This window comes from Eleginops maclovinus, chromosome 9 (genome assembly GCF_036324505.1).
Source record: "Eleginops maclovinus isolate JMC-PN-2008 ecotype Puerto Natales chromosome 9, JC_Emac_rtc_rv5, whole genome shotgun sequence".
In the NCBI taxonomy this organism is placed as follows: domain Eukaryota; kingdom Metazoa; phylum Chordata; class Actinopteri; order Perciformes; family Eleginopidae; genus Eleginops; species Eleginops maclovinus.
In genome coordinates this window covers 1,088,034-1,115,032 of record NC_086357.1, presented here as the reverse complement: position 1 = coordinate 1,115,032, position 26,999 = coordinate 1,088,034, and the positions used below count along the sequence as shown (strand labels likewise).

General features: G+C 40.1%; 1 protein-coding gene across 1 annotated transcript; it reads right to left on the bottom strand.

Annotated features, from left to right (window-relative positions):
* Positions 1-220: 220 nt before the first annotated feature.
* Positions 221-17,969, bottom strand: LOC134869114 (excitatory amino acid transporter 5-like). Its single transcript, XM_063890544.1, has 11 exons — positions 17,670-17,969; positions 13,913-13,992; positions 12,703-12,918; positions 10,687-10,729; positions 10,390-10,597; positions 8,760-8,859; positions 6,106-6,339; positions 5,830-6,024; positions 5,312-5,446; positions 5,063-5,165; positions 221-2,584 (listed from the first exon to the last, which is right to left on the bottom strand). Exons 1-11 carry the CDS (start codon positions 17,913-17,915, stop codon positions 2,420-2,422), a joined length of 1,725 nt encoding a protein of 574 aa, XP_063746614.1. The 5' UTR covers positions 17,916-17,969; the 3' UTR covers positions 221-2,419.
* Positions 17,970-26,999: the final 9,030 nt, after the last annotated feature.

Sequence of the window (26,999 nt, the reverse complement as noted above, 5' to 3'; positions counted from 1 at the left end):
TATTTATGTATAAAAGACAGCAAGAAGTGCCTTTTGCATAATTGAGGACCTTTAAGTTCTACGTTTTGGCCCCTACACAGCACGTGATGGGACTCAACAGGAAACCTTTATCTCTGCTAATTCTTTGGTGTTGGTTTGGAGTGTGGGCCTTAACTTGTCACAGAGAGAATAAAGTGTATTGGTATCAGTATATTTATTTTCAGTACAAACAAACAGCAATTACACAAAGTCCAAAAACACATATCATATAAAAAACAAATAAAGTGTGTACACGATGCAATTCGATGAAAACTTTCTTTTGTAGTAGTTGAAAATGCTGCAGTTTGTCAGTGTGCATTGGCAGAGAAACATTGAGGTTTGTGGATTAAAATGACAGAATGTCAACAGTTACATTAAGGCAGGTCTACGTTTTCATTTTTTTGTCCTACATAAAAACACAGCTACTTAACTTACACAGAGAGAAGTTAAAGGAGCACTTTATCAAAACATTTTTTAAAAAGTTGTATGATTTATTCACTAATTACAAGTCATATAATTATAACATCATAACTTTATTTCCCCTGACCATCTTCTGAAAGAATATGTTTTTAGACCTTTTTCTTACCTTCTAGTAACCACTGGTGTTTGTCAAACACATAGCCAGAGGTCACTCACAATCTCAGATGTAAGTAAACAATTTGAGGTAATACACACATTTAAGTAGTTAAGTAGTAACTGAACAAAAACTAGCCTCTGTTAGCTGCAACTGACTTTGGTACCAAGTCCCATAATCCCTACAGCACTTTGATTAAAAACAGGAGAAAAAGATAATGCACGGCAGCTTCAAGTGAAGCCAATACGAGCGCATGCCAGCATGCTGTCAAATATAAACAAGACGGGAGAAGAAGAAGCTTGATTTGCAAGATGAAGAGCACTTGGATCCATTCAGCTGTCAGAATGAACAGATTACCCTTTAATACGCAACCAGTCCAAACAGGCAGCAGAGAGCACCAGCCAATCAAATACACAGTTCAGCCAGAGGTATGTAGGAAAGACAGAGAGCAAACAAGTGTTGTCCCTTCGGATGATCCCAGATCAAACTAAAAAAAAAGTTAATAAAGAGGGGTCCAAGCTGTTTAGCTGTCATTTTTGGTCAACCTGCAAGTATTTAAAATAAATAAATAATCCAATGTGATCCAACGTGGTGTTTTAAACCATTACTGGATTTGTTCTGTTCTTCAGTCGTATAAATATAGCAGCCAGTCAAAGGTAAGGGCTTGCAAGGGTCTGGAGTCTGAGTAGTTGGGATGTCTAACAGCTGGACTTGGAAGATGTTGGAAGAAGTGTTCAGGGCTGATATGACATCCCTCCAGTGTTCTGGGTCTCCCCAGAGTCTTTTCACTAGCAACTGCCTGAAAAATCTCTATCAGGAGTCATCTGGATCCATTAGTCACGGCTCACGATGTGTCATTGGTTCTCCTTTGAGCTACTCACCTGGTCACCAACACATTTTTTTGCACAGAGCATTTTCAGTCATTCTTTTTCAACAGGTAGAGCGGCTCTCAGCAATAAAGGAATCATAGTGGAAGCCCAGGTCTCACGCCCCAAGTTTTACTAAGACCCTAAATAAGATGACCCTCAGCAGTCCTCCACATAATAGTTAGTGGATTTATACGATAACGTTACAAGCTCCATCTTGTGGATTATTTTGCAAAGATGAAGTGCTTTTAAGAACTTAATGATAAACCCTTATTAGCTGAGACGAGTGAGCCTGTGATGGAAACCTATTTTGGCATCTTGTATCAGCCATCCTATTGTTTGGATCACTTCCGAAAGATTATTACCAGAGGTCAGGTAAGGAATTGGCATTCCATCTTCATTTTGTTCCAAATACTAATAACTAAACCGACCTGAAAGGGATAGTACAGTCACATTTCTGGCAGTACCCAAGAGCGATGCTGGTTTGATACCCAGTTCAGAAGGGTAACTGCAGTGTACTGCTTCTACGTGGAGCTGTCAGATTTGAGTCTGTAGGTGCACCCAGGAGGGGGGTTGTGTCTCTGATGCAGGCCAGGCTCCTGTGCAGCTGTTCTTCAATAGAAACCAGGCAATTTGCTGATTCGCTTGATATGAATCATTCCCACCACTTTTTAAATTCAGGCTAGTTTGAATGTTAGCGCTGGTGGTGAGTTTCCAGTAAAATGGCACCATGGTCCCTGTAGTGGAGCTTTTGTTTTCACTGTCACTAGGGACAAAGCTCCAGAAGAAGCTCCAATCCAGTTTTTGGCCAAATAAACTACATTTTCTTGTCACATAAATAAAGTTCAAAGCAGTTGGTGCTGCTCAGAAGAGGTTTCCTGCTCTGTAACAACAAAGTCTGTCTCCTGTTCAGATGGCACAGTGAAATTAACTCATGGTGTTTTGAGCTGTACTTCTCATATCACACCTGACAGATGTTGTAGTAAACGGTGTGTGCGTGCCTCTCGCCCACCGGGTCACCCGTCGTATCAAACATACAGTCTTTGTGTGAGTGGATCTCTGTCATTGGCACTTCTACACTGTTAGAGTTGTTGTGAGGATTCTGCGTACCATAAGACGGTACAGCCTGAAGAAAAACACATTAAACCGCATTAAAGACTGTGAAGTGACCAAGACAAAATGTTAAAGCATGTTTCTGAAACAACAACAATGATGATAGACACATGTTGTCATCGCACACAGGTCAATGTGCCAGAAAGGTGAGGAAACACACACATGTTCTATCCACTCGTAAAGGGTTAGAGGATAAAGGTGGGGACATAGGATTCAAGTTTAAATAAAACATTTACTATTGTTTGTATTTTTAGTCACTCCTGTAAGATTGTAGACAAGAGATTGCTAAGCAATGGAGGCGGTGGTAGATTGTTCAGATACAGGCAAACTGCTACATTACTATTGCAATCTACAGGTGAGGTATATTGCCTCATAAATTAAGTTTTGAGTTAGCAAACTCAATCAAATTTAGTTAAATGATGCTTGATAGTTGAATGCTTTCAGAATAAAAATTAAATGTTATTTAATTTATTTTGTTGGCATTCTTATAATAGGAGCCTCAGATTGCTTATAATAAGGGGAAATATGAAGGGTGTATTTCCATCTTGTTATGCAAATAAGTTATTGGGCTTTTTTCTTATCAACTAAGATTTGTTAGAAAAAGTTTTCAACTTCAATTGACTTATTTGAAAAGTGTCCTCATTAACACGTGAATACTGTGTAATATATTTTGTGCATATATATTTAAGAAGTATGCTATAAGACAAGTGCAGGTTTCATTTGAGGGCTATATTTCATTATACTTTTTGAAGCTGCTGAGGGCCGGTTCTAAAAGGCCAGCTGTATTTGGCCCCCGGGCCACAGTTTGGACACATCTTGGATGCAAATAACTGTTTTGAAGTGTTCCAGTCTGGCTTTCGACCACACCAAAGCACTGAGACTGCTCTTGTTAAGGTCTTCAATGACATCCACTTAAACACAGACAGTGGCATAATCTCTGTGTTAGTATTATTAGATCTCAGCGCTGCATTTCACACTGTTGACCACAACATATTACTAGACTGACTAGAAAACTGGTTGGGACTTTCGGCCCAGTTCTAAACTGGTTTGAATCCTACTTAAAGGACAGGAAACACTTTGTTTCTAGAGGCAGCTACACATCAGAGCTGACAAATATGACATGTGGGGTTCCTCAAGGTTCCATCTTGGGGCCTCTTCTCTTTAACATCTACATGCTACCACTGGCTCAGATAAGGAAAAGCAACAAAAAAAGTTACCATAGCTATGCAGATGAGACACACATTTACATTACCATTTCACCAGGAGACTATGCTCCAATTAAAACACTGAGTAAGTGCATTGAACAAATCAATGACTGGATGAGTCAGAACTTTCTCCAATTAAACAAAGATAACACTGAGGTAATTGTTTTTGGAGTGAAGGAGAAACAACAAAAAGTCAGTACTGAGCTTCAGTCAGCAATGTTCAAAACAACAGATAACACCAGAAACCTAGGTGTAGTCATGGACTCAGACCTGAATTTCAACAGTCACATTAAAACAGTTACTGAGTCCGCCTACTATCACCTGAAGAACATATCTAGGATTAAAGGACTAATGTCACAGCAGGATCTAGAAAAACCTGTCCATGCTTTTATCTTCAGTAGACTGGACTGCTGTGACGGTGTCTTTACAGGTCTCACTAAGAAATCCATTAGAAAGCTGCAGCTGATTCAGAACGCTGCGGCTCGAGTCCTCACTAACACTGAGAGAGTGGATCACATCACTCCAGTTCTGCAGGGCTGCTGCAACTCTTACTACTTTTAAATCCAGGCTGCAAACATTTGTTTTTGCCGCTGCTTTTAATTGAACTGTTCTTATCTAACACTGCACTGTGACTTTTATTCTGCACTGTAACCTTTATTCATGTATTTTATACCTGATGTGTTTATTTCATTATCTTTGCTCTTAAATGACTGTTTTTAAATGCCCTTTTATAATGTGTTTATGCTGCAATATTTTTAACTGCTCTTAATGTCTTTCATGTTTGTAAAGCACTTTGAATTGCCTTGTGTTGAAAGGTGCTATATAAATAAACTTGCTTTGCCTTGCCTTACCCCTGCTTTAGCTAGTTGCTTCATTAATAGTATAACAGATTAGCTCACTTTGTTAGCATAACGATGATGGCTACTGTTTCAAGAGTTCCTACAGTAATAAACAGTTCTGTGACTTAATGGTCCTTGGTTCTCAGTTGTGAATGAACCTTTTCTGCCAAGCAAAAGAGTGAGGCAGAGTGGCTTGACAAAGTCTCACAAGGATTTAAGTTAAGAGTAAGAGATCTAATCTGTTGTGGTGTTTGTCCAAATCTGAGTAAACACTGATGTCACTGTCTGTTATCCTCCAGTTAAAGGTAAGACGTCTAAACATATTTATACGTTACTTTAAAAAGGTCAGAATAGTAAGATTAAGTCTGAAGGAAAACAATAAGAGCCAACATACACAGGGTAAGATTTTCCAAGACAAAATCACTGATGCTAATTTTTATTTTTTACCTTTCCTGCTCCACTGAGGGGGAAATCTTTCCGACAGAGGTGGCCGATGATTCCCGCTGCCAGAGCATCGCCCAGAACGTTGATCATGGTCCGAAACCTGTCACTGTAGAAATAGATATGATTAAAGGGAGAAAGCCTCTGGACAAGAGTCTCAGAGCAGTAATGGCGTTTTTTTTTACTCTACTAGATTGCGCCATTAACACTGTGATACTGAGAGACCTTTCTACATGAAGAGTACTGTAAACTTACAGAATCCAGTCGATGGCCACGATGAGTGTGATGTCATCTGGAGGCAGGCCTACTGATGTCAGTACAATCACCATGGTAACCAGACCAGCCTGAGGGATCCCTGCTGCACCGATGCTGGCAGCTGTGGCCGTGATGCTGCATGAGGACAACAGATGTAAGAGTAGAATGTAACATAACATATTTATTCAATCAAAATGAATTGGCCTTTTCAGAACTTAAAGTCCTCACTGAGAATCACATTGTTGTTGCATTGTATAGATTGGTTGTACAGTCACATACGTCACTGTATCATCAGGGCATGGCTACATTCTACCTGGAATCATTTTTGGACATGTTTGGATTGATTTGTGGTATGCATACAAATCCAAAGTATAAGCTCTAGTTGGAGTCTCTTGCAGAACACATAGAATCCAAAATATTCACATATTGTGACATTTGTTATAGATTCTTTCCAACTGGGAAATCAAGTCTGGACAAGTTCTTCAAGTTTCTCAGAGGAACAATATCTGTTGGTTTACCTGATGGTGACCAACTGGCCGAAGTCCAGCTCATAGTCATTAACCTGAGCAATGAAGATGGCCGCCACAGCCTCGTACAGTGCTGTCCCATCCATGTTGATCGTAGCCCCCACAGGTAGGACGAAGCGAGCAATTTGTCGGTCCACATGGCAGTTTTCCAACAAACACTTCATGGTGATTGGAAGCGTGGCGGAGCTGATAAGATACAACATTTAATGACAACCTTGAAAACATCCACAGACCAGCAGGTAAAGCAGGACTGTGCTTGACTCTGACCTGGAGGAGGTAGCCAGGGCAATCACCAGGGCCTGCAGCAGCCCGCGGATGTAGGTAAAGGGATTCTTCTTGGTGAGGATAAAGTAAAAGAAAGGGAGGAGGATCAGCCCGTGGACAAAGAGGCCAGCGAGCACGGTGATGCCATACCAGCCCAGTTTCTTTCCCAGCGTGCTTGGGTCCTGCATATCCAGGATCTTACCCGCCACCAGGAAGATGATTCCAAATGGGAAGTACCTGAAGCAAACAAAACACTGATGATTTATCAGTTAGCCTCTTTACAGTGGTGAAGCTAACCGTGTTAAGGTGTCCTGAGGGTGACACTAAAGAAAACAACATGGGGTCATTTGAATCCAAAGAGGTAATCCTCTGGGGAGCTGGAATAAATGGTGTTAATATCAGGGACCAGGCTGCTGACAGTCCCAAATCAGATGGACTACAAATACTGGGCTCCAACTCAACCAAGCCGTTAGATGGTAGATTCAGCCTCACAAATAGATGGTCATGCTCGAGCCTCTTATTGAGCTTTGGTTTTTAATGCTAGTTTTGCTAACTCCTTAGAGTTCTGTGTTCTGCACTTGGGTTCAAGTGGTAACCAGCACCAACCATCATAATCTTATCCTGACGGTGGCGCTAGGAAACAGCGACAGGGGGCAATGAATATCCAGAACACAAGTGTCTGGATCATGACTCTGCAGAAAAAATAAATAAAACCCCATAAATAAATAGCATGGAGCTTACTGTCACGCTTGTTTTTCACACTACCTTTGGCACTGCCATCAACCCAACAAACCAGACTCTCTCTTGTGTGTAACTATTGTGTCTATAAGTCACTATATATATATTGTTGTTCTTTTCTTTCATTTTAACCTATTCCAATTTAAATAATAAAAATCGTTTATTGTATATTCTGTCAGTAGCGAAATTGAATAAAATGTACATTTCAATGTCCAACGCTGTGTTCTAAATTGACAAATAAATGAATACTTGACAAAATTTTAAAAAGAACAAATTTAATTTTAGAACCCTATACTTTGCAGAAATGTCTTCAAATCTATATTAAAGTCTGTATTTACATTATATGTAAGCTTGTAGGTCAGTTTTAGTTCATATTGGATGTTGTGAAACAAGACCTTCTCAGAATCTTTTCTATTATTACAGGAACATGTTTCATCAGCTTTACATTACAGCTGTTTATTCTAATCAGCTGACAGCCTCCAACAAACCTTCAAATCAAAGAGCAAAATGGTGTCACACCGGACAAGCTTCAGGTGCAAGAGAATAAACTAAACTGAACAAAACTTCACTAAACTAAATGTCAATTGGCAATGTTCGTGCAGTAACACCTTATGATGTTAACATGTTTATATTATAATGTTGGAGTGTGAAGATGTTATCCCTGAAACACAGAGTGTATAACACAGTGTGTTTGTGGTTACTGTAGTTCTAGGACAATCCCAAACACCGGAGCTGTGGCTCAGACTTCTGTTCAGAATCCAGGTCATTAAGCTTTGGACAGGCTTTTTCATTTTCATTGTCATTTCTCCAAAACTTGTAATTACTGAATGGTCACTACATTTTGTTAGGGAATATTATGCTTAGTTGTTTAACCTTTGACCTACTTCATCATTTTCTCCTTCCTCTGTTTGTATTGCCGTGGCATAGTTTTTCGGCCTTGGAGGTGCTATTATCTTCAGTAAGGAGGTGCAGCCTGGGCTTCCTGAGCCTTGTTGTTCCCTTACTAGGTACGAGCTCATGCTGATCAAAGATTGACCTAGATGACAGTTTTAGTTAGACGTAGGGTCCATATTTGTTTAGTCTGGTGACTGAAGAATGTTGATTGTCCATGCTGAACTGGTTAAAACCTCGGACTGCAGTAGAGTTCTTCAGAATTGGTCGGGTAACCGCTGTGTCACCTCATAGCTGCAGCAAATGTCTTGTCAGTTCTCCGGCCGTTAACTTCAGAATAAACCATCAGTGTTTGCCATCAAAGTTCCAGCTCTACTGTGTCTCTCTGAGTTTCGTCTCCATTGCTCCAGAAGTTTCCATCACACATTTCACTTCATGAGGATTTACCAAATGACACTTCCTGTTGTATCAGTGTAAATGTTACCACGGTTACCGAAAGCCAACATTCTGAAGGATATGTATAAATGTACTCATCTCTTCTATTCCCTGCTGGTTCACTCTGAATATAGAAGTGTAAAAAGTATGTTATCTTTTGAAATGTCATACTTACTGTCACTCTACCACAAACCAACCAGTGCTTACTTGGAAATTGTCGATTGTTTATTCTGAGTTCAAATTTTAACTTTCAGACCTGCTCAAACCAGCCTAACTAAACAGGTGAATGGACCAGAGGGTTTTGAAACAAACACATTAAAGTTATAAGCAGCAGAGAAAAAATAACAAGTGGCCCAAGTAAATAATATAACCTCCAGATCGAAGAGCAAAGTGTTCCACATGCAGAGCGGAATATTCTCAGTTAGCCTACTGCAGTTTTAGAAGTGTGTCTGTTCAGTATTCTGGTCGCCCCCCCCTCCCCAACCAGTCAATAGGTCAGATTCACAGAAGCCCTCCTCTGTGTCACAGAAGGGGTCAAGGATACAATAATAGTTCTGTAAGTACTGTGTGTTTGTTCAGAGTATTCTTCTCACCAGACCGCAGCGTTGATGATCTTCATGACGCACTCGTTGATGCACTGACAGACGTTGACCAGAGGAGCTCCTCGCTCTCCCATCCTGCCCAGCAACAAGCCTGCAACCATACCGTTTATACATCTTTATAGGAGAAAATAACTGCGCTCTAAGTTGTGCAGGATGCATACTAGAAATGCAAGGGATTATGGGTAAAAAAAAAAGACATGATCAGTTGTGATCATGTCTTTTTTTCGTAAAATGCTTAATGGTTGAAGAAAGTCCTCGTTGAGAATCTTTATTTCGTACAAATCGATCGTTTTGTACATGCAGAACCAAATGCTGTACAATGACTCAAACAGACTGACAATGTAAAGCGCAAAAAGAGAGAAAGAAAATTCAAAGCAACACATCAATGAGAATAGAAAAAAACGCAGTCACTGTTTAAAGACAATGCAGTCCTAGCATGAACGTGTTTCAATGGGACAGCTCTCATTTTCAGCAGTGACTGCATCATAATGCTGCTAACAAGCTGAATTGTTCTATTCTTCAGACTTTACAACATAATCAGAAGGTCAGTCTAGTGCAGGGGTTGGCAACCCGTGGCTCCAGAGCCGAGTGCGGATCTTTAAGCCCTCTGCTATGCTCCCTTGAGCTCCGACAAAAATAAAATGTAAATAAGATACAGCTTAGCTCTGGATGTCCGCTTTTGTGCCGAATTTAAGGGGCACGGAGGCAAGTTGCACCTCATGTTGCTAAGTGACCATCTGCAGTTTTCCAGGATGTGTGTGTGTGTGTGTGTGTGTGTGTGTGTGTGTGTGTGTGTGTGTGTGTGTGTGTGTGTGTGTGTGTGTGTGTGTGTGTGTGTGTGTGTGTGTGTGTGTGTGTGTGTGTGTGTGCATTCTTAACTCTTTTTAGGTTGCGGTTATATGGTTTATTTCAAAGTGGGCCCATTTTAATTGTATTTATTTTCTTCAAATGTGCAGAGGACTCCCCCATGTGCTGTGTTTAACTTATTTTAAAAGTAGGCCTACAAATGCTAGTGAATTTTTTGTAATTCTCTTTATAGGAGTTCTGTGTTTATTATTAGAGGTAAAAATACCAATAACATGTAAACACTGTTCCTTCCTTCCTTCTATAATGTTATAAATAATAAATGCAACAAACTGTAGTTTTTGTCTAGTATAACAATATACAACATTGCTAACAAGCTATAAAATATGTTTTGAGGCTCCAGAGAAAAGAAATTGGTGGAATACGTGGAACACAAAATGGCTCTTTTTGTCCAAAAGGTTGCAGACCCCTGGGTTAGAGTTAGAACAGTTGGATAATGAGCTGAGCATACAGACTGAAAAATCACAGTGTTAACCTCCTCAGTGGAAAACTGAGGGGACTCAGAGGGCCCAGAGATCAACGGACAAACATTTGAATCTTTTGACTGTTTTTCCTTTCAATCAATGTAACAGCTCAGAATTTTAAACATTAGAGTGAAAAAAGTTAAATTAAATAACTTAAACATCTGTTATACAACCATGATAAATGACAAAAAAAACTACATTCAAAAGGAGACATTTGAAGAGCAGTAAACATCAGGACTTAATGACACAGGTTTCTGTTTCAGTCAGGGACAGGTGGACTACGTGCTGCTCACCCATGGTGGCGGAGAAAATGACAATTCCCAGGACGTTCATCTGTTGGCTGGTGCCAGGACTCGTCTTGTACGTGACATCTGGAGGGGGGGTCAGCTCGAGGTACACTGTCCGACCTTTGGGGTCCTTCTCATCGGGAAAGACATAGACGAAGTTGGGCTGCACGGTTCTGGCTGGGACTTTGAGGATGGGAATCAGATCCGTTTTGTACTGAAGGAACACAGTTGTGTTTGTAACAGCAAGTGTAAAAGATAATGCCCTTTGTTTGTGTCACAAATGAGTGCGGGGGGTGGTGTTACCTGCTGAAACGTAGCCTCAATCAGATTAGAGGGAACCATGTTCCTGTGGAGTAACAGAGAGACATGGAGTGTTATTTACCTTTCATACAAAGAATATATGGCTAATAAGCTAGAAGCTGCGTTATATTCGACACTGCCACGACCACAAAAGAGCAAAAAGGGACTTTGAAAAACGAAAACCACTTTACTGTTAATCACAGTGATAGAGATGTTACGATCAGCTGACCTTCAGCAGGATGTTGAAGAGTCAGCCAACATGCCGCAGCAGAGATCATTGCAACCCACCGCTGCTGACTTGACTAATCTGTCACTCATCCTCGCAGGATTACTAAAAATACACTAATCAGCCCTGTCTGTAATCGGATTGATGTGTGTTGGTGTGCGTTCTAAGAGTGAAATCTTCAAATGCCTGTTTTGTCCAACCAACAAGCTAAAACACAAAGATATTCTGTTTATTCAGATAATAAAACAGAACATCTGAGACATTTGGGGAATGATTGGCAGTTTGCGGCACTATAATTGATTTATATAATCAACAGCTAATGATGCTAGTGAGCTAAACATCCTCTCGAGCTTTGCAGTGAAAACAACACAGGGTGCACAACACCGTTTTGTCATCGCGATGTTTACTAAAACATATTGTGAAAAACCCCATATTGCATTGGTCTGTACCAGTAGAAAAACTGAACATTGAAAACAAATTTTAAATAAATGTTATAATTTACCAACCTGCTGTATTTTAGCAGTATATCTACGTAGCAGAAAGGCATAATTGAGTATACGTTAAAATACGTTTAATTTTTCAATTTTCTCTTACATTTTCCCAGTTTTCATTTCAATGTCCAAGTATAAATTAAACTTATTATTTATTAGATTTTTCTAAATGCACTGAAACAACACTACTTAAGATAGAAGTGACTTGAAATCACACAACCAACTCTGGACTCCTCCAATGTTATCTATGTTCCGAGGTTCTCCCCTGAACATCCGGCGGTACAAGGACTCTCAGAAACCAAATCCCTGAAACAGTAGCATGACTATGATGTTCAGACAGAATAATTCCAGGGAAAAAGTGTGAAGATGGGCTTTCTTCCTGAACTTTAGCACAAAACTTGTTTGAGAAAAGGGGGTGGGGGGGCTCTGAGTGTATTCATTATACTTTGTATAAGGTGCTACAGGGGAAACATCACAAGCAGCAGAGAGAAGGGATGCTAACTGTGCAGCTTATCACACATATTTCCAGCGTGCGATGGCAGTCCAGTTTTTTCTTTGTGCTGGAGGTAAGACTATTATTATATAAAAAGGAAGACTATGCAGGAAGATAAAGGGAGCAATCAATCAGAGTTACGTTTCCATTTCAGGTAAAATTAAATTAAATGACTTCTAACATTTTGGAATATGCTCTCATTTTTTTTTTGCTTCTTTCTGATACTGAAAACACAATCCTATATATATTTTTTTTTTCTTTATGATATATTTTACAAATGTAAACTCATTTTCATGATTCTTTTACAATAATGTGAAGGAGCATTGACATAACAATATACAGTATTTTAAATCCTCTTTGGATCAATAAGAATATCTGACATGACTTCCATGATCCTTGGAACACGTGTGCATGTCAGCCGCAAGAAGCAAAATAAAACACGAAACCCTTTAAATAATCCTCTCAATAACCACTGAACTTGTTAAAAGCAGCATTTCATCAAAATGACAAAGGAACATATCCATGACCTAATTCAAACTACTATCCAAACCAGGGATGGAAGAAGTATTTGCATTCCTTAACTAAAGGAAAAGTACCGAAACATTGGTGTGAAAATGCTCTATTGCATACAATCAGCATAAAAGTAGCAGTCCTCATTTTCCAGGAAAAAGGCTAGGGTTAGGATCCATAGAGTAACATTGTGACCTGATTTACCTCCCCTCCTCTATCTGGAAATACACAGGAACCTCTTATCTATCAGCATATACAGAAATATAGTGAGAAAGGTTTCCTCCTCTGACCCCTCTCACCTAATGAGGTCGATCAAGGCGTCGGCTGAGGTCATAACAGGCCCCCCCCCCAGCCTGTGGCTCTCCATGTCCGTACCCACGCCGGGTTTGATGATGATGACGAGCACAATGCCCACCACCACAGCAATGAAGGTGGTCCACAGGTAGTAGGTGACAGTTAGGACGCCCATCCGACAGCACGCCTTGGACTCCATCGAGGAGAGACCCGACATTAAACTGCATGGACAGACAGACAGACAGACAGACAGACAGACAGACAGACAGACAGACAGACAGACAGACAGACAGACAGACAGACAGACAGACAGACAGACAGACAGACAGACAGACAGACAGACAGACAGACAGACAGACAGGTTATGCTGTAATGTGGCAGCCCACATCTGTTCTTTAATCAAAAAATGAAAGGATAAATAAAGAGAGTTCTGTTGATGCTCATGTTGGATCTGCAGAAAGATAATGCATACATGTATGAGAATGAAACACCTCAACAACTATTGGATTATTGGGGATTCTTCTGACCTTGCATCTAGCACCAAGGTCAACATTATAAAATGTCCAATGCAACAGTTTGGTATCGTCCTGACCATGAATCTCTTTCTGAGTATGTGGTGTTTTAGTTCCCAGGTGAAGGAAACAGGTCGGAGTTTTATTCAGATAAGCAGCACAAAGATATTTATTTGATCTTTTAATGTATTAATTTAAATGTGGACTGTCTGTGGAGGAACATCGCTCAAACAGCCATCAGAATACTTGCATCAAATGTGCAAAAGTAACACAATATTGTTAGAAATGTAAAATAAACCCTCTCCTAGCCATAGATGTGTTTAAATGGGCTTAATAAATAACTTTTCATGTGTAGAAGAAATGTCTATGAATGTGTCTATCAATACACTTTGGTAACATCTACTGTGTGTACAGTTCTCTTTCAGTTCATTAAACCTCTGTAGACATCTGAAGGTTGCAGCAGGAAACCAACAGAAGGCCGCTACAGGAAAAAAAGCTCTGTGGCTAAATATTATCCATCCCATCTGGTACAGGGTCTGCTGACGGGAGACTGGAGCACAGAAAAGTTTGGAAACCTCATCAGTAGTGGAAAGTTAAATGTGGTTGTTATTTTTCCACTCAAGAGTAGGAGTTGTCTCCCTTATCTTTCCTTTCATTACAATTGAAACATAATATGTGTACTGGTGTGTGACTAAGAGGCTACCTGGATGTGATTAGAGGAAGGATGAGCATCTTCAGCATCCTCATCAGCAGCTCTCCAGGAAAAGAGAAGTAGATCTTTGCCTGTCAGGATAAAATACATCACCATCAAACATTTAAAATAAAAGTATGCTTTCTGAAGTATAAATACAGTTAACTGCTTCCAAGAGTTATATCTTTCTGACCCGTAAAGTATCTGTGCTGCGCAGGCACAGGACATGCTCTACAGTTTTTACAAACACATATGTCAATGCAAAGTTTGTGAATATAGGGAATTTCACACTCAAAGGATTGTTCACAATATATATAGCACCAAAGCCATATTATAAATATAAAAGAAAGACATGAAAAGCTATTTATTTACATCATAGGCCTTTAAATAAAATGATACAGTAATTGAAATGTTGTTGTTGCTGGCGGGGTATACAACAAAGCAGCAGCAAACATTAAATAAACACATGTAGAAATAGTATTGGCGAGTTAATGTTGATATGTTGATCAATTCAAAACAACATTTGAAATATGTATCAAGAATGGGTGTAGCTTTTCTTATAGTGAAACGACTCCCACTTGAATCCTAACAGCTGTTTGTTTGACTCACATACTGAACTGTACGGACACACAGCTGACAGGGGTCCTGCAGGGTGTGGTGGTTCCTCAGAGCATGCACCATTACACTCAGGGGGAATAAAACCCTGGAGCTACAGACAGATCAGCACACTGCTGATCTTAGAAGGAGTTTAGAGGAAGTCACATGGCCACAGCCAACAAAGAGGCCACTTTCTTTTTCACTCGTTGATAAAAGACATTTGTGTTTAGTATTTTGAATACATTCTCACATTCTTGTACAGATATTAACACAAATGTTAAGATTGTGATACAGTTTCACAACCCTCCTCACAAGACTGCACGTCATATTTCTGTAGATTGGCTTCATACAGAGAGAGATCCAGAAAATGAAGTTGTTCATGTGGGAAACAGTTGTAGTTGAGCATCAGAAGTTATGAAGATGGTTTGAGTTTTGTTTTAATGGCTTAATGAATGTAAAATATATTATTACTTCTTCCACCTCTGGAATATAATATCGTGATTAGAAGAAAGCTCTGATTTGGTTCTCTGTCTTAAGACTCTGGATCAGAGTGACTTCTACCTAAACCTAGAAGAGCTTCCAGATTCAAATGTGAAATGAAATGTTGTCCAGGAAGGACTACTCTCAACTTGTTAAACTGGGATCACTTATGCAAAATGACAGGAGGCTGGGGGCCAGTTCAGGAATGCAGAATGGACCTCTTCAGGGGATCCTCCTGTGCCAGTTATTTTTGTTGTGGATAAACAAGCTATATTTCTCTTGTTTGGATTATTTAGTTTGCACCCTGGCACCTTTTTTACACAATTAACTTTCAAAGTACAGTCGTAGTAGTAAATAACATTGTGAATCAATTCATTTCCATTGTGAAAAGGAGAATGGCCGGGCTGCAAATCAGATTTCTATCACTACCTTAGATGCTAAGTGATCATGTGACCTCCATGTTCCTGTCTCTACGTTCAGCCGCTGCTGAGACAGATCATTTGTTCCTGGAAAGACAGTTCCCAGTGAAACTGCACTATTTATAACTCGCAATGCGTTGTATGCTATTCAAAGGACTTGAGACTCTTGCACATATGTCGTACCTATTATCTTTTTCATAAAACAGCAATATTTTCTATGCTACTTTGTATTTATTTATGTACGTGTGAATTTGCCAGTCTTAGCCAAAAGAGGCTAATTTGGCAGGTTGATGACTTTAAAAAAACATACAAGAGCACATAAGCACAGGTAAAAACACAAAGTTAAAATACATAAGCACATTATACTGTCTTTATTTATAACTGCTCTATAGTGTAATACATTTCTATAATGCTGTTTAAAATGCTTATACGTAAATACTAAAATATGTCAGTTTGTTAATATCCGTCAGATGTACAGTATGTATTTATGATACTAGACATCCCTCTGACTGCTTCTCTTACTTCTGGTTAGATGCTAACTGCAAATTGTCTTCTTAATACTGTACATGTACTCTGTGCAATGACAATAAAGTTTAGTCTTTTAATTTTATTATAGAAAGTGTGTTAAATGTATCATTACTTGATCTTTTTGTATTTGTTTTAGAGCAACAACTACAGATAATCTCATCACAAGGTTTTTTCTATTGCAATTATTATTCATTTATTTTGATCCAAAGCAAAATCATCAGTATAAGGTGACGTCTTAAAAACTGTCCTCAAACAGTGAAACAGCAACGTTGAAATGCAACAAAGTACATTTACTGAAGAACACTTTTGAAGAACTGGTATTAGTACTTATACAATGGAATATGAATAAAACCATTAAAGTTGAAGTCTTCACTTGAATGATCTGACAGTTGTGCACATTTTTTCACATACAAAACACTTCAGCGATGAAATATTTCCTGTAATTATCAAACAGTAATTAAAATTAGAAGTAACAGTAAGATATGGAATGAAAACATTAAGAGATAATTATTGAATAATATCTTTGAATAATAACTACAACACTGTTCTGCCTTATAAGTACTTTCATTTGAAACCGTATAGTTAATTAAGCTATTACACATTAAAGTAAGTAAATAGTTAACTGATGGATATTAGTTCAAGTTTAGTTAAGTTAACCTGAACTCTTACTTTTTAATATCCATAAAGTTTCCTCATATTTAAGTGGGGAAATCCTACCATGTGTACTTTTAAGGTTCCCGTAATAAACACAGGTCTGAGCTCAGTGTTTTTATTTACTGTGTAATATCTGATTTCAGTTTCAGGAAAGGGCTCTCACTGATGAGAAGCAACTGGCAGTGACAGCTACTGTGAGGGGGGTTAGTGCTCTCTAACAACATGTGTCAGAGAAGCAGAGGCGAATTTAAAGAGGACTTTATATTAATACTTAATGTTTCAAACTTAAACGCATTGTGAGCTCTAAAAAACATGCTAAATGCATGTCCTACCTTATGGAACATCTACAAAGCCCCTTTTTAATATGTTGACCCTTGCTTAGGCCTGAGATTGACTGGACACTTTACAAAAAAAATAATCTGTTAAAAAATATAAAGCTGTGGTTATGTTACATGTTCTAAAGCTAAAAATAAGTGAAATATTTATTTGTATTAACCTGAACGTTTAGCTAACCTGAATTAAACCGTTTAAGCTACTAAAATGTGCAGTGAGCTAACTTTAAATACATTGTTTAAATTGCTAACCGAATGACTTATTTAGCCCGTAACCTAATTGTCTTCCATCAGGAACCTGACCAAAAGCATCGAAGCATTAGCCCATAGCCATAGCTGACCTCGTCCTTTCCAGCAGACTGCAGCGAAAAATAAACCTGACTCAAATGAAGCTTAATCAAACTGTTAACAGTTTCATCTGCTTCAATTAAAGGTTAGCTCAAGCAAACTGTGGAGCTGTTAAGATTACTCTTTAGCTCCCCAGTCTTGACAAATGTAGCTACAAACTGCAGACTGACTGAAACTTACTGCAAAACAAATATATTTAACCTCAACCTTTATGCAAACAAAAAAAGTAAGGGTTCATGGTTTTGAGAAAGAGTCAGACCTTAATGTTGGGTGATACAACTCAAATAAAAATAATTGAACAACCATATACATTTAAGGGAACTATTCAATTGGACATTAAAAAGAAAGTTTCAATAAGGGAGCAGACTTGAGTCCTAGCAGCTGAGACAGAGACACAGTCTGCGGTCCTACCTGAGTGGACAGCTGGGTTCCCCTCAGCAGGAAGCCCATCGTGCAGCCGGTGGCCACCGCAAACACCGAAAGCGTCAACAGCCCATTCCTCACCAGGAAGTCCTTCACGTTGATTAGGAGGTTCAGCGGTATCTTGAGGCAAGTCCTCGCCCGGTCCCCCATCGTCCTTCCCGCGTCTCCCGGAACGTACGTGCTGTGTTCGGAGCGCGCCTCCTCCTCCGCATTGGGTAACAGTAGCTCCTCCATGCTGTCCAAAGTGTCCGTCGGTTCCGTGTTTGTGGACGCCTGGCAGCGTGTCAAACCTGTGAGAGGCAAAGACGAGCTGACCTTTTTCCACGGAGGATTAGATGATCCTGATCAGTGTCTTGAGGCTGCGGGCTGAGGGCTGCGGGCAGCGGGCACACTTACAGCCGCTAAGAGGCTTAAGAGGGGAACAAGCTCACAGCCTCTGTTGTGGAATCTGGTCCTGCTGCGGGACAGTCCTGGACCCGGTCCCGATGTTGTCTCTGTGTTTTTGGCTGAACAGTTGGGTTCAACAAGTCAAAGGATTTCCGATGATCCGGCAGGTTTAGACGGAGCTGTTTGATTTAGGGAGGTTTGCCTTTATGAGCTCAATTAGGTTTCAGTAAGAAGAAGTTAATTAATGAAAATATGAATTACCTTTTTTTTTTCACTACATTATACGTCAGGTTTGTGAATTGTAGGGAACATCTGGCTGACAAAACAATAAAGTAAGTTTACATAGATAAAGCAACCATTTTCTTTATCACTTAATCTGTTTGTGATTTTAATGTGTGGTAAAGGTGGGTCTAATTTGAATCCCTTTATTTACTGCTGGGTAGTTGTTTTCCCTATAGTGATCAATAACGTCTGATCTATAGTCAATCATAGACGACACATTCCCTGGTTCTGGCTGCAAAGAAACTTTAGAGATTGGGAATATTTTTTTTTCTCCTGCTGAGTTGAGCTGGAAATACACTGAGGTCCACTGCATGCTGCTTCAAGATGAGATAATACACACTATAAAAGTACCAACAGCTGTTTTTAGTAGTACTAGTAAAAAGAAGAGAAGATGATACGTGCAGGAAGGAGCATTTCACTTATACATGTGAATAAATACTTTTTGTTGATGTTGATAAAAAGATCAAAGTTGGCAGCTTTGTAAGTAATGAAAATATAATATTATGTAATACAGCTTCTGCAGCACATGTATATCCGACAATTTAAAATACGATTGTTGAAAATGTCTTCTAACAGTGGTCCAGTGACTCAGGAGTCTAAAATTGAACTGTTCTTTTCGATTGGACGACACCAGTAATATGCAATCAGATCTTTTCTTATTGAGAGTAAAGTGAAATCTTGACCAGCCAACCACCGAACACAGTTCCACCTCTAAAATCAGTCTGTGGATCCCTCAGTCAGAGGTCCAGATCATGACGTTAGGATTTGCCAGAGATGGCTTTCGAAAGTGCCAATAAATTATCAAACTCAAGTGCATGAGGACTAATCCAATCAATGCTGTTAGAGGCTGGCGTTAGGCCAGGATGTCTCAGGGTTCAGGAAGCAGCTGTGACGCAATGATTGACCTACAGGTCAAACACAGTAGCCTACAACAAGTACAGCCGTTTCTAATTTCTCTAATTTTTCACCTCTTCAACTCTTCGATCCTCTGTGACCCGGAAATAGTTGTCAGTGCGCCATCTTGAAGGACATCTCATTTCTATGAATGCACAGCGAGGATCGAGGATGCTCTCTGGAGGAGCTACAACCGCAACACATAACCGAGGATACACTGATGTATCCTCCGGGGAGGGATTTCCGGCAACAGTGATGTTAAAAAGAGGCGTGACGCAGGGCTGGACTTATATAAAGGTCCCCAAAAATGCCCTTTTAATGTCTTGAATACATATATAATGTATGTCTCCCCTGTGTGTTAATTGACTAGAACGTGTCAGCAGAAAACATTGTCTCTCTTTCCCCCCTGATCCAAGTATGTGAAAGCTGCTCAACAAAGGGTGAGTTAGGTTTTAGGTTCATGCATGACGTAAAATTAATCTTTGATGTCATTTGTAGGATAAACCCCCTCCCGCAGCACCTCTGTGTGTCTGTCTCTTCAGCAGGATGTCTAAGAAGACGCTGTGCTGTTTCAGGCTGCAACAATCCGGCACAGCTGAGTATATTATTTAACATGTCTACAGAATATTCCACAGTTAAATCCGCTCATTTCAGGTTATGAAAAATATTTCCCCTAAAATGAGATGTCCTTTAACATGGGGCGCTGAAATTGATTTCCGGGTCACTACCAGAGGACAGAGGAGGCGAGGAGGCAAAAAAACCAGAAATGAGAAAGGGCTAATGTCTTTCAACTCAAATTAAAAAAGGAATAAACAAACAAAATAGAGCTCTCAGCAGCAAGCGGAGGAATCACCAATAATTGTGAATACAAATAAACAACTTTATAAGTTACTTTATAAACTTCTGATGATATTTGTTTTACTGCTGGTGATGTAGAATGAGATGATGGAATTCCTCTGTGTTGGTGATGGAAGTTCTCATAATAGAAGAAATGACGCTGCAGAGAGATAAGGTATATACAGCTCCGGAAAAAAGGAACCACTCCAAATTTTTCTTTAATCTTTATGTCTGCATGTATGACAGCCATTCCAGTGTCTGTTGAATTCCAACAGAGACAAATTGTCAGTAGTTTATAGAATACAATAAAAAGACATACCAATAAATAATAAAACAAGAAAAACTGATAATGCCGAAGTGGTCCCTTAATTTTTTCCATGGCAGTATTCTTACCTCTAATTTGAGATTAAATAAAAATAACAAAATGAATTTAAATTCATTTTGCATATTGTTTATTTCATTTACTCAGGTTTGAAGCACTATTTACAATATTACTTACAACATGAAGTATAACAGTGGAATACGAGGATATCTCTGGGTCATGTTTGAATTATATTCATAGATTTAGGGGAAGAAGGAGAATATAATGAGTTAAATAATGACATTAGAAAACTAATAATAGGAATTGAAATGATTAAATGACATCAGGTATCATTTACTTGTTAACTCACTAATGTAACATTACTGGTGGCCAAAGGAACAGCTTAATCTTTATTCTATTTATTTCATCGCCGGTAGTAATCTCCAATAAACGGTTCAACAAGTAAAGTGTCTGGATCCTCTTCAGCTGAGTTTGCTGGTTAAGTAATTTGCTATCAGGCTTCTGGAGGCAACAGAACAGGTAGCGTCACGTGACGTATACAGGAGGTGCTCCGTAAACTAGACGTCTCATTTCATAGGCCACTCGGTCCAGCCTACCCGGTCTGTCGGCTAGATCCTCTGTCGACCGCGTACTTAACTTGCCAGTTGGTAGGATCAGTTTTTTGACTGGTGAAGCTGAGCTGTTGTTTACCTAGCATGTGTAATGTATGTTCGAGTGCTTGGTGAAATAAAACGTGTGAAACACAGATCGGATTCCCGTGCTTGAGTAGGACACTGTTTCACCAATAGAAAACCCCCTTATGCGGTGGGAAGTATTAGATTAAAGTAGTTAATTTAATAAAACCGTACACCTATTATGCTATATTTAAACAATATATTGTAGGACCAAATCTATACAAAATATGTGTGAAGTGTTTTCCTCAAAATACCAAACAGATCCCCCATTGTAGCATGCCTCATCCCCCTCTGTTTCAGCCCTGTTCTTGAAGTGCTGATTCTGTGACTGTAACTTTAAATGAACTAGCTGCTGCTGGCCACGCCTCTTTGGAATGTCATGAGCCCGTTCTCGTTTCTCAGTTCCCCCCCTCACCTGCGTCTTAGTCCCGCCCACACATTCAGGAGTGAGAGCAACAGGCGTTTAGACAAATCCTCTCCTCTGAGCAGCCATTCTGAAGCGATGTCCATCAATGATGACAGGAGGCACAGCAGCACTCTGTCTGATAGGCATAACGGTGTTCATGACAATTCATACATTTACTTTTAATTTATTCACGGGGGGGACGGTGATGCTGTGCAGAGTTAAAGGCAGAGTCACCGAATATAAACTACCCGACAACGCCACCTGAGGAATTTCACCCCAGGAACTATTTCATTTATACTAAATTAACACCTCAGAACCAATCAACATCCTTCCAGTTGGAGCTTCAGTTGACAGAAGACTAATACAAGTAAATGCGACCCTGTCAGTAAAAATGAAATGCACATCAGGACTTTAAGTGGCTGATCAAAGCATAAAACCTACTAAATTACCTATTCTAGAGTCCAAAGAGGTGGCCAATGTGGCAGCAGGCAGGCAGCAAGAGGCTGCTTAGGGGCCACAGGTGCCTTAAATACCCCTGAGCTAATTAGGAGATTGGGTCTGGGGGAGGAGTTGGCCTACTTATGTGGTGAGTTCAAGGCCTTGCAGAGTGTGGGGAATTTACCTGAGCCCAGTATACCTGCTACATACGATTTCAGGATCAAACAAGTTATCAGAGCACTCTCATGATAACTTAACACCATCAGAGACTGGATATATGCCGGACTTTAGGCCGGACAGTCCGGCTTTTCAATGCCCTGTCCGGCGTCCGGCGCAGCATCAAGCCGGATGCGTATTTGTCCTCCTTCTTGAGGCACTAGGCTTGAAGAGCGGAGTTCTAGAATCTTTGCTGGGACGCAGCACAACGTCCAATGCCGTAACATATCTGTTCTAACAAATGATTGGCTAAGAGCGGTGTCAGATAAATATCTGCTATATCATTGGTTCAAAACGTAAACAAGGCTCCATGTGCTGCCACTTCATACATATGCCGGCTTCTTTGACAGAAAGTTTGCATCATACCAAAATGTAAGACCTCATTCAATCCAGAATGGACGAAAGAGCACGATTTTATATCTAAAACCAGTCGAGACTCCTTTCATGGCTTCTGCACACTCTGTCGTTGTGATTTTGACATAAGCAGTAAGGGAAAAGCTGCCATTGAACGACATGCGGATGCGGAGAAGCATAAAACTAATAGACGTGCGGCAGGTACCTCTTCAATGAGGACATTTTTTCGTGAAGCCTCGTCGCCCCTGGATAATAAAATAACCGCTGCTGAGCTGTGCAAGGTTTACCATGCTGTAAAGCAACACCAGTCGTACAGAAGTGTAGACTGCGGCGTGAAAGTGGACCGGGAGATTTTCAGTGACTCGCCCACAGCTAAAGGGATGACTGAAGCAGCTGCCCCCTTGCCAGTCAAAAAAATGTGAAGCAGATGTTCTGCTTTTTTATGAAAGAGCAAAGAAATACATCAGTGAAAGATATGACTTCTCTGACACAAGCTTTCATAGCAAAGTGGCCAAGCTTGGCCTCAAAACGTCTGTGCCATTTGAAGACTACAGTGCTGCTGTCCAGGCCTGCAATCTGGACATTGATATTAATGGACTGTATGAGGAATATGCCATGGTGGAAGGTTCCTTCAGCTCACCAGAAATGGAAGGTTGCCACAGTGAGGAACGATATTTGAAACTGTTTTCCAAAGCAGATGTACCACTTGTGAATCTCAGGAAGGTCAGCGCCTATATTTTCTCCATCCCATGCAGCAATGCACACACAGAACGTGTCTTTTCAATGATAACTGCATGGAGAAACGACAGGAATCGCCTGGATGTGGACAGTGCCAAGGCTGAGCTGCAAGTGTGTGTCAATTTCACATATCCCTGCACAGAGGTGTACAAGAAGTTCATTGAAAACCAAAAACTCTTGGATGCAGCCAGGAAAGAACAGAAGTATTGCAGATAGACAATCAACTACTTTGGTGAGTACACTAGTCTTATGATTTCACTGATGGGCTGCATGAAATATTTATATTTATTGGGTTGAAAACAATACAGATTTTTGAAGGTTGATAACAGTATTCTTGCTATGTTGTTATTTGTACCAGTCCCTGCAGGATATAAACAGGCCCAGGGGCAGTGGGGGCTTGGAAGCCATGATGTCAGAGGTGCTGTTGTCTCCTGAGCTGCTACAGAGGGTGAATGTGGAGTTTGCCTAAATACAGGTGGACTGCTGTACACACACACACACACACACACACACACACACACACACACACACACACACACACACACACACACACACACACACACACACACACACACACACATATACAGATGAAGACACTGAAGACAAGTCCCCAAAAGACTGAAGCACTTTAGAAATGCTATACTTTTTGAGCTGTTGAATGTAAATGTTTTTTTTTTTTTACAATCTCCTTTGTTGTTTACATAAAAGGTTATTTATGCTTTTCAAAAAAGCATTTTTGTATTATTATGTATGTTACCTGTTGTTTGTTTTTTGCATTTAAGTCCACACATGTTATGCTTTGTGGCACTCTGCACTTTAAAAGATTCATCTCAGGGGTCAGTTTTTGAACACCACAATGTATTGAATAAATACAAATACTGTGAACAAACCCTTCTTGACTTTTCATTCATATTTTTTCCTATTCAGCTACACAAACATCATCTTTAAACCACACAAAATTGTATTGTAAATGAGAGTGTACCAGAGTCCTATGTACATCATAGTAATTTATTGATATGCCGCATAATGTCCTCCTTTTGGTGTTATGGAAATGGTCACCCTAGTCGTGTGCGATGACCGGCGAGTGGAGGGAAGTCCTCTTCGTCCATGTTGGATTATGTGTTGGTCAGATGGAGGGCCTAATGTGGAGTGAGACGGCATTTGAGCTTCCCATGGCGTATCCCCCGGCGGGCATCCGTCCATGGCTCTTTCTGGCTCAGAGTGGAGCTAACCCGGGCCTTGAGCTGAGCTCCAGCATGCTGGTGCTGGACTGTTGCTTCCGAAGCTGTGTGGAAGGTCGTAGTTCTTCAGTAGGTTTGGTTGTGCTATTGACAACAGCAACTAGTGACGGTAAAGTTGTCTTTAGTCTTCGTTCGGTAGCTAGCTCTCTAGCTACAATGCTAAAAACAAGCCTGGTTTTGTTAGCTGTCGGCAGAGTAGGCATATGTCACGTTGAATGGCTTACTTATTATACACAGCGCCAACTACGCGGACTTCAGACGGCGGCGAAACATTACGATCAGTGTTAAAATGCAGTTTTAAAAGAGTAAAAAACGTTACAATATAATAGCAGAGATGAATATATAAGACGTGAGTAATTACAGAGGTTAACAAAATGTAACGGGTATAGACATACTCCCCTCCCTTCCGCTATGTATTTTTTCTTGACTGTGCCGACCAGGATTCATACCGGAGTCATCCACACGTCGCCTATGAGTAGTCTATACCCGGTTGTTGTAGTTGTATTATTGTGTAAAGAAAAAGGAATATTACACATCTATTTATTTTAAAGTGGCCATAGAATGGATCTATCTGGTACTTTAAATAGTTCTAAATTGTCTATAAAGAAGGTATATAACTTCAGTTGATCTAAAACATGTGTAGATGTTGTTTTACAGGCCCATTTACAACCCTATGATTTGGTCCTAGAATGAAACAAGCTGAATTGCCTTATTTGGGAGCTCATTTAAATATTTTTGACGAGCTCTGCTCTGATTGGCTGGCTCAAAGCCCACAGAAGTAAGTGAAGTTCGTGAAACTGTAAGAGATGAACCATGGAGGCTATTGGCATCCAACCTTGCATGTTTGAGCCTTTGTCGGAGGAGGAAACCGATGAATTTGAAGAACAGCCAGTTGGTCGGAGATTGGAGAGCAACGTTGTGGAGTGGTACGCAGAGTTGGGTGTAACGCGTTACAAAAGTAACGGAGTTACAGTAATCTATTACTTTTTGCTGTAACGCAGTAATATAACGCATTACTTCTGAAATTTGGGTAATATAATATCCGTTACACGTTCTAACCCGAAAGGATGTGGTGTTTTGTTTCTAAGAATTCACAAACATCGCGAGACATTCCGACACCAGAGAAATAATTGTGCTGGTAGAATAGTAACTCAGTAAGCCTGTTTACTATTGGTTAAGAGAGCTGCAGAAACAGATTCACAATGCAGAGCTGCAGGCTCACAATGCAGAGCTGCAGGCTTGGAGAAAAGAAAAGAGAAAGACAGGAGTGCGTGCAGTTCAAAGCAACAGAAGGTAACTTTCTCTGGTCTGCTGCTTGAACCCCGAGAAGTTCAGAGACTCGTGGCAGAGTGTTGAAGATCTGCAGCCTCTGTCCTCTGTGGAATCGCCGGCTTTTAGAAAGCTTGTCAGCCAAATCCCCGTTAACACACCAATGACAAGTTGAGCTAACGTTGAATAGAGACTCGTTCATATACAGCAGGTCACAGGGCCGTGCAGAGGCTCCACTAACATGTTATTAATAACACACAGAGACGTCATGTTACCGGTATCACATATTATTTAGCCCACTGAAACGGAGCATGAGTTTAATTTCTAGCTCTTTTCCTAATGTTCAGCATGTACTGCCAGATAGATAGATAGCTTTAAGTTATGAGCTGCAATAAACTACATTTTAGCATTTAAAGGCCATACTTTTGTGGTTATGTTGGTGAAAGTTACTCAAAGTAATGCTAAAGTAGTGTAATGCATTACAGTTCAGAGACAGTAATAATGTAATGTAACTTATTACTTTAAAAAGACAGTAATATGTACTGTATTACATTTTGGAAATAACTCGTCACACACAGGGATTGTTGTAATTCGCCCGTTTTACCGCTGTGATATGCATGTTTATGATTTGCACGTGAAGGAGGAAACAATGGTGTTTGAGGTTCACGGTATGTCAGTTCAATGTACCAAACCCTCCTTATTCAACTATGCCAAGGGAAATAAAGTTTTACATTCTATGGCACCTTTAAATTAGATTTGACCGTTAAAGTTAATTTGATGTTTGCTATTTGGCATTCAAGTAATGTGTTTAAGTTAATATGCCAGAACGTTCGATACACAGACGTGCGACCTCTCTTTCTCAGCTGTACTTGAATGGTAAACAAAAGACTGCCTTAGTCTAACCTTTGACTTAAAGCAATGGGTAAACACTTATACCACGGTGTATTGCAATATTGTACGACACTTATCACACAAACACAAGAAGAATTGATTTACTTCACTCCAAAGACCCAAGGTGGAAGAAAGAATGAATAAATAATTACTCAGATTCTCTTGTTGCTGCTTGTTGACAGGCAGCCACATATCAGAGGTGGTGCAGGAGAGCGAGGCTCTGATGCAGCAGCAGAGGGAGCAGTCGAGGGAGGTGCTGCCTGCACAGGCTGAACACGCTAAGGAGGTGCTGAGCAGGTGTGTGTGCAAACTGTAAGGAGCTTGGTCTTTGCACCAGCTCACTGAAAATGTGCAGAGCAGGGTGTTTGC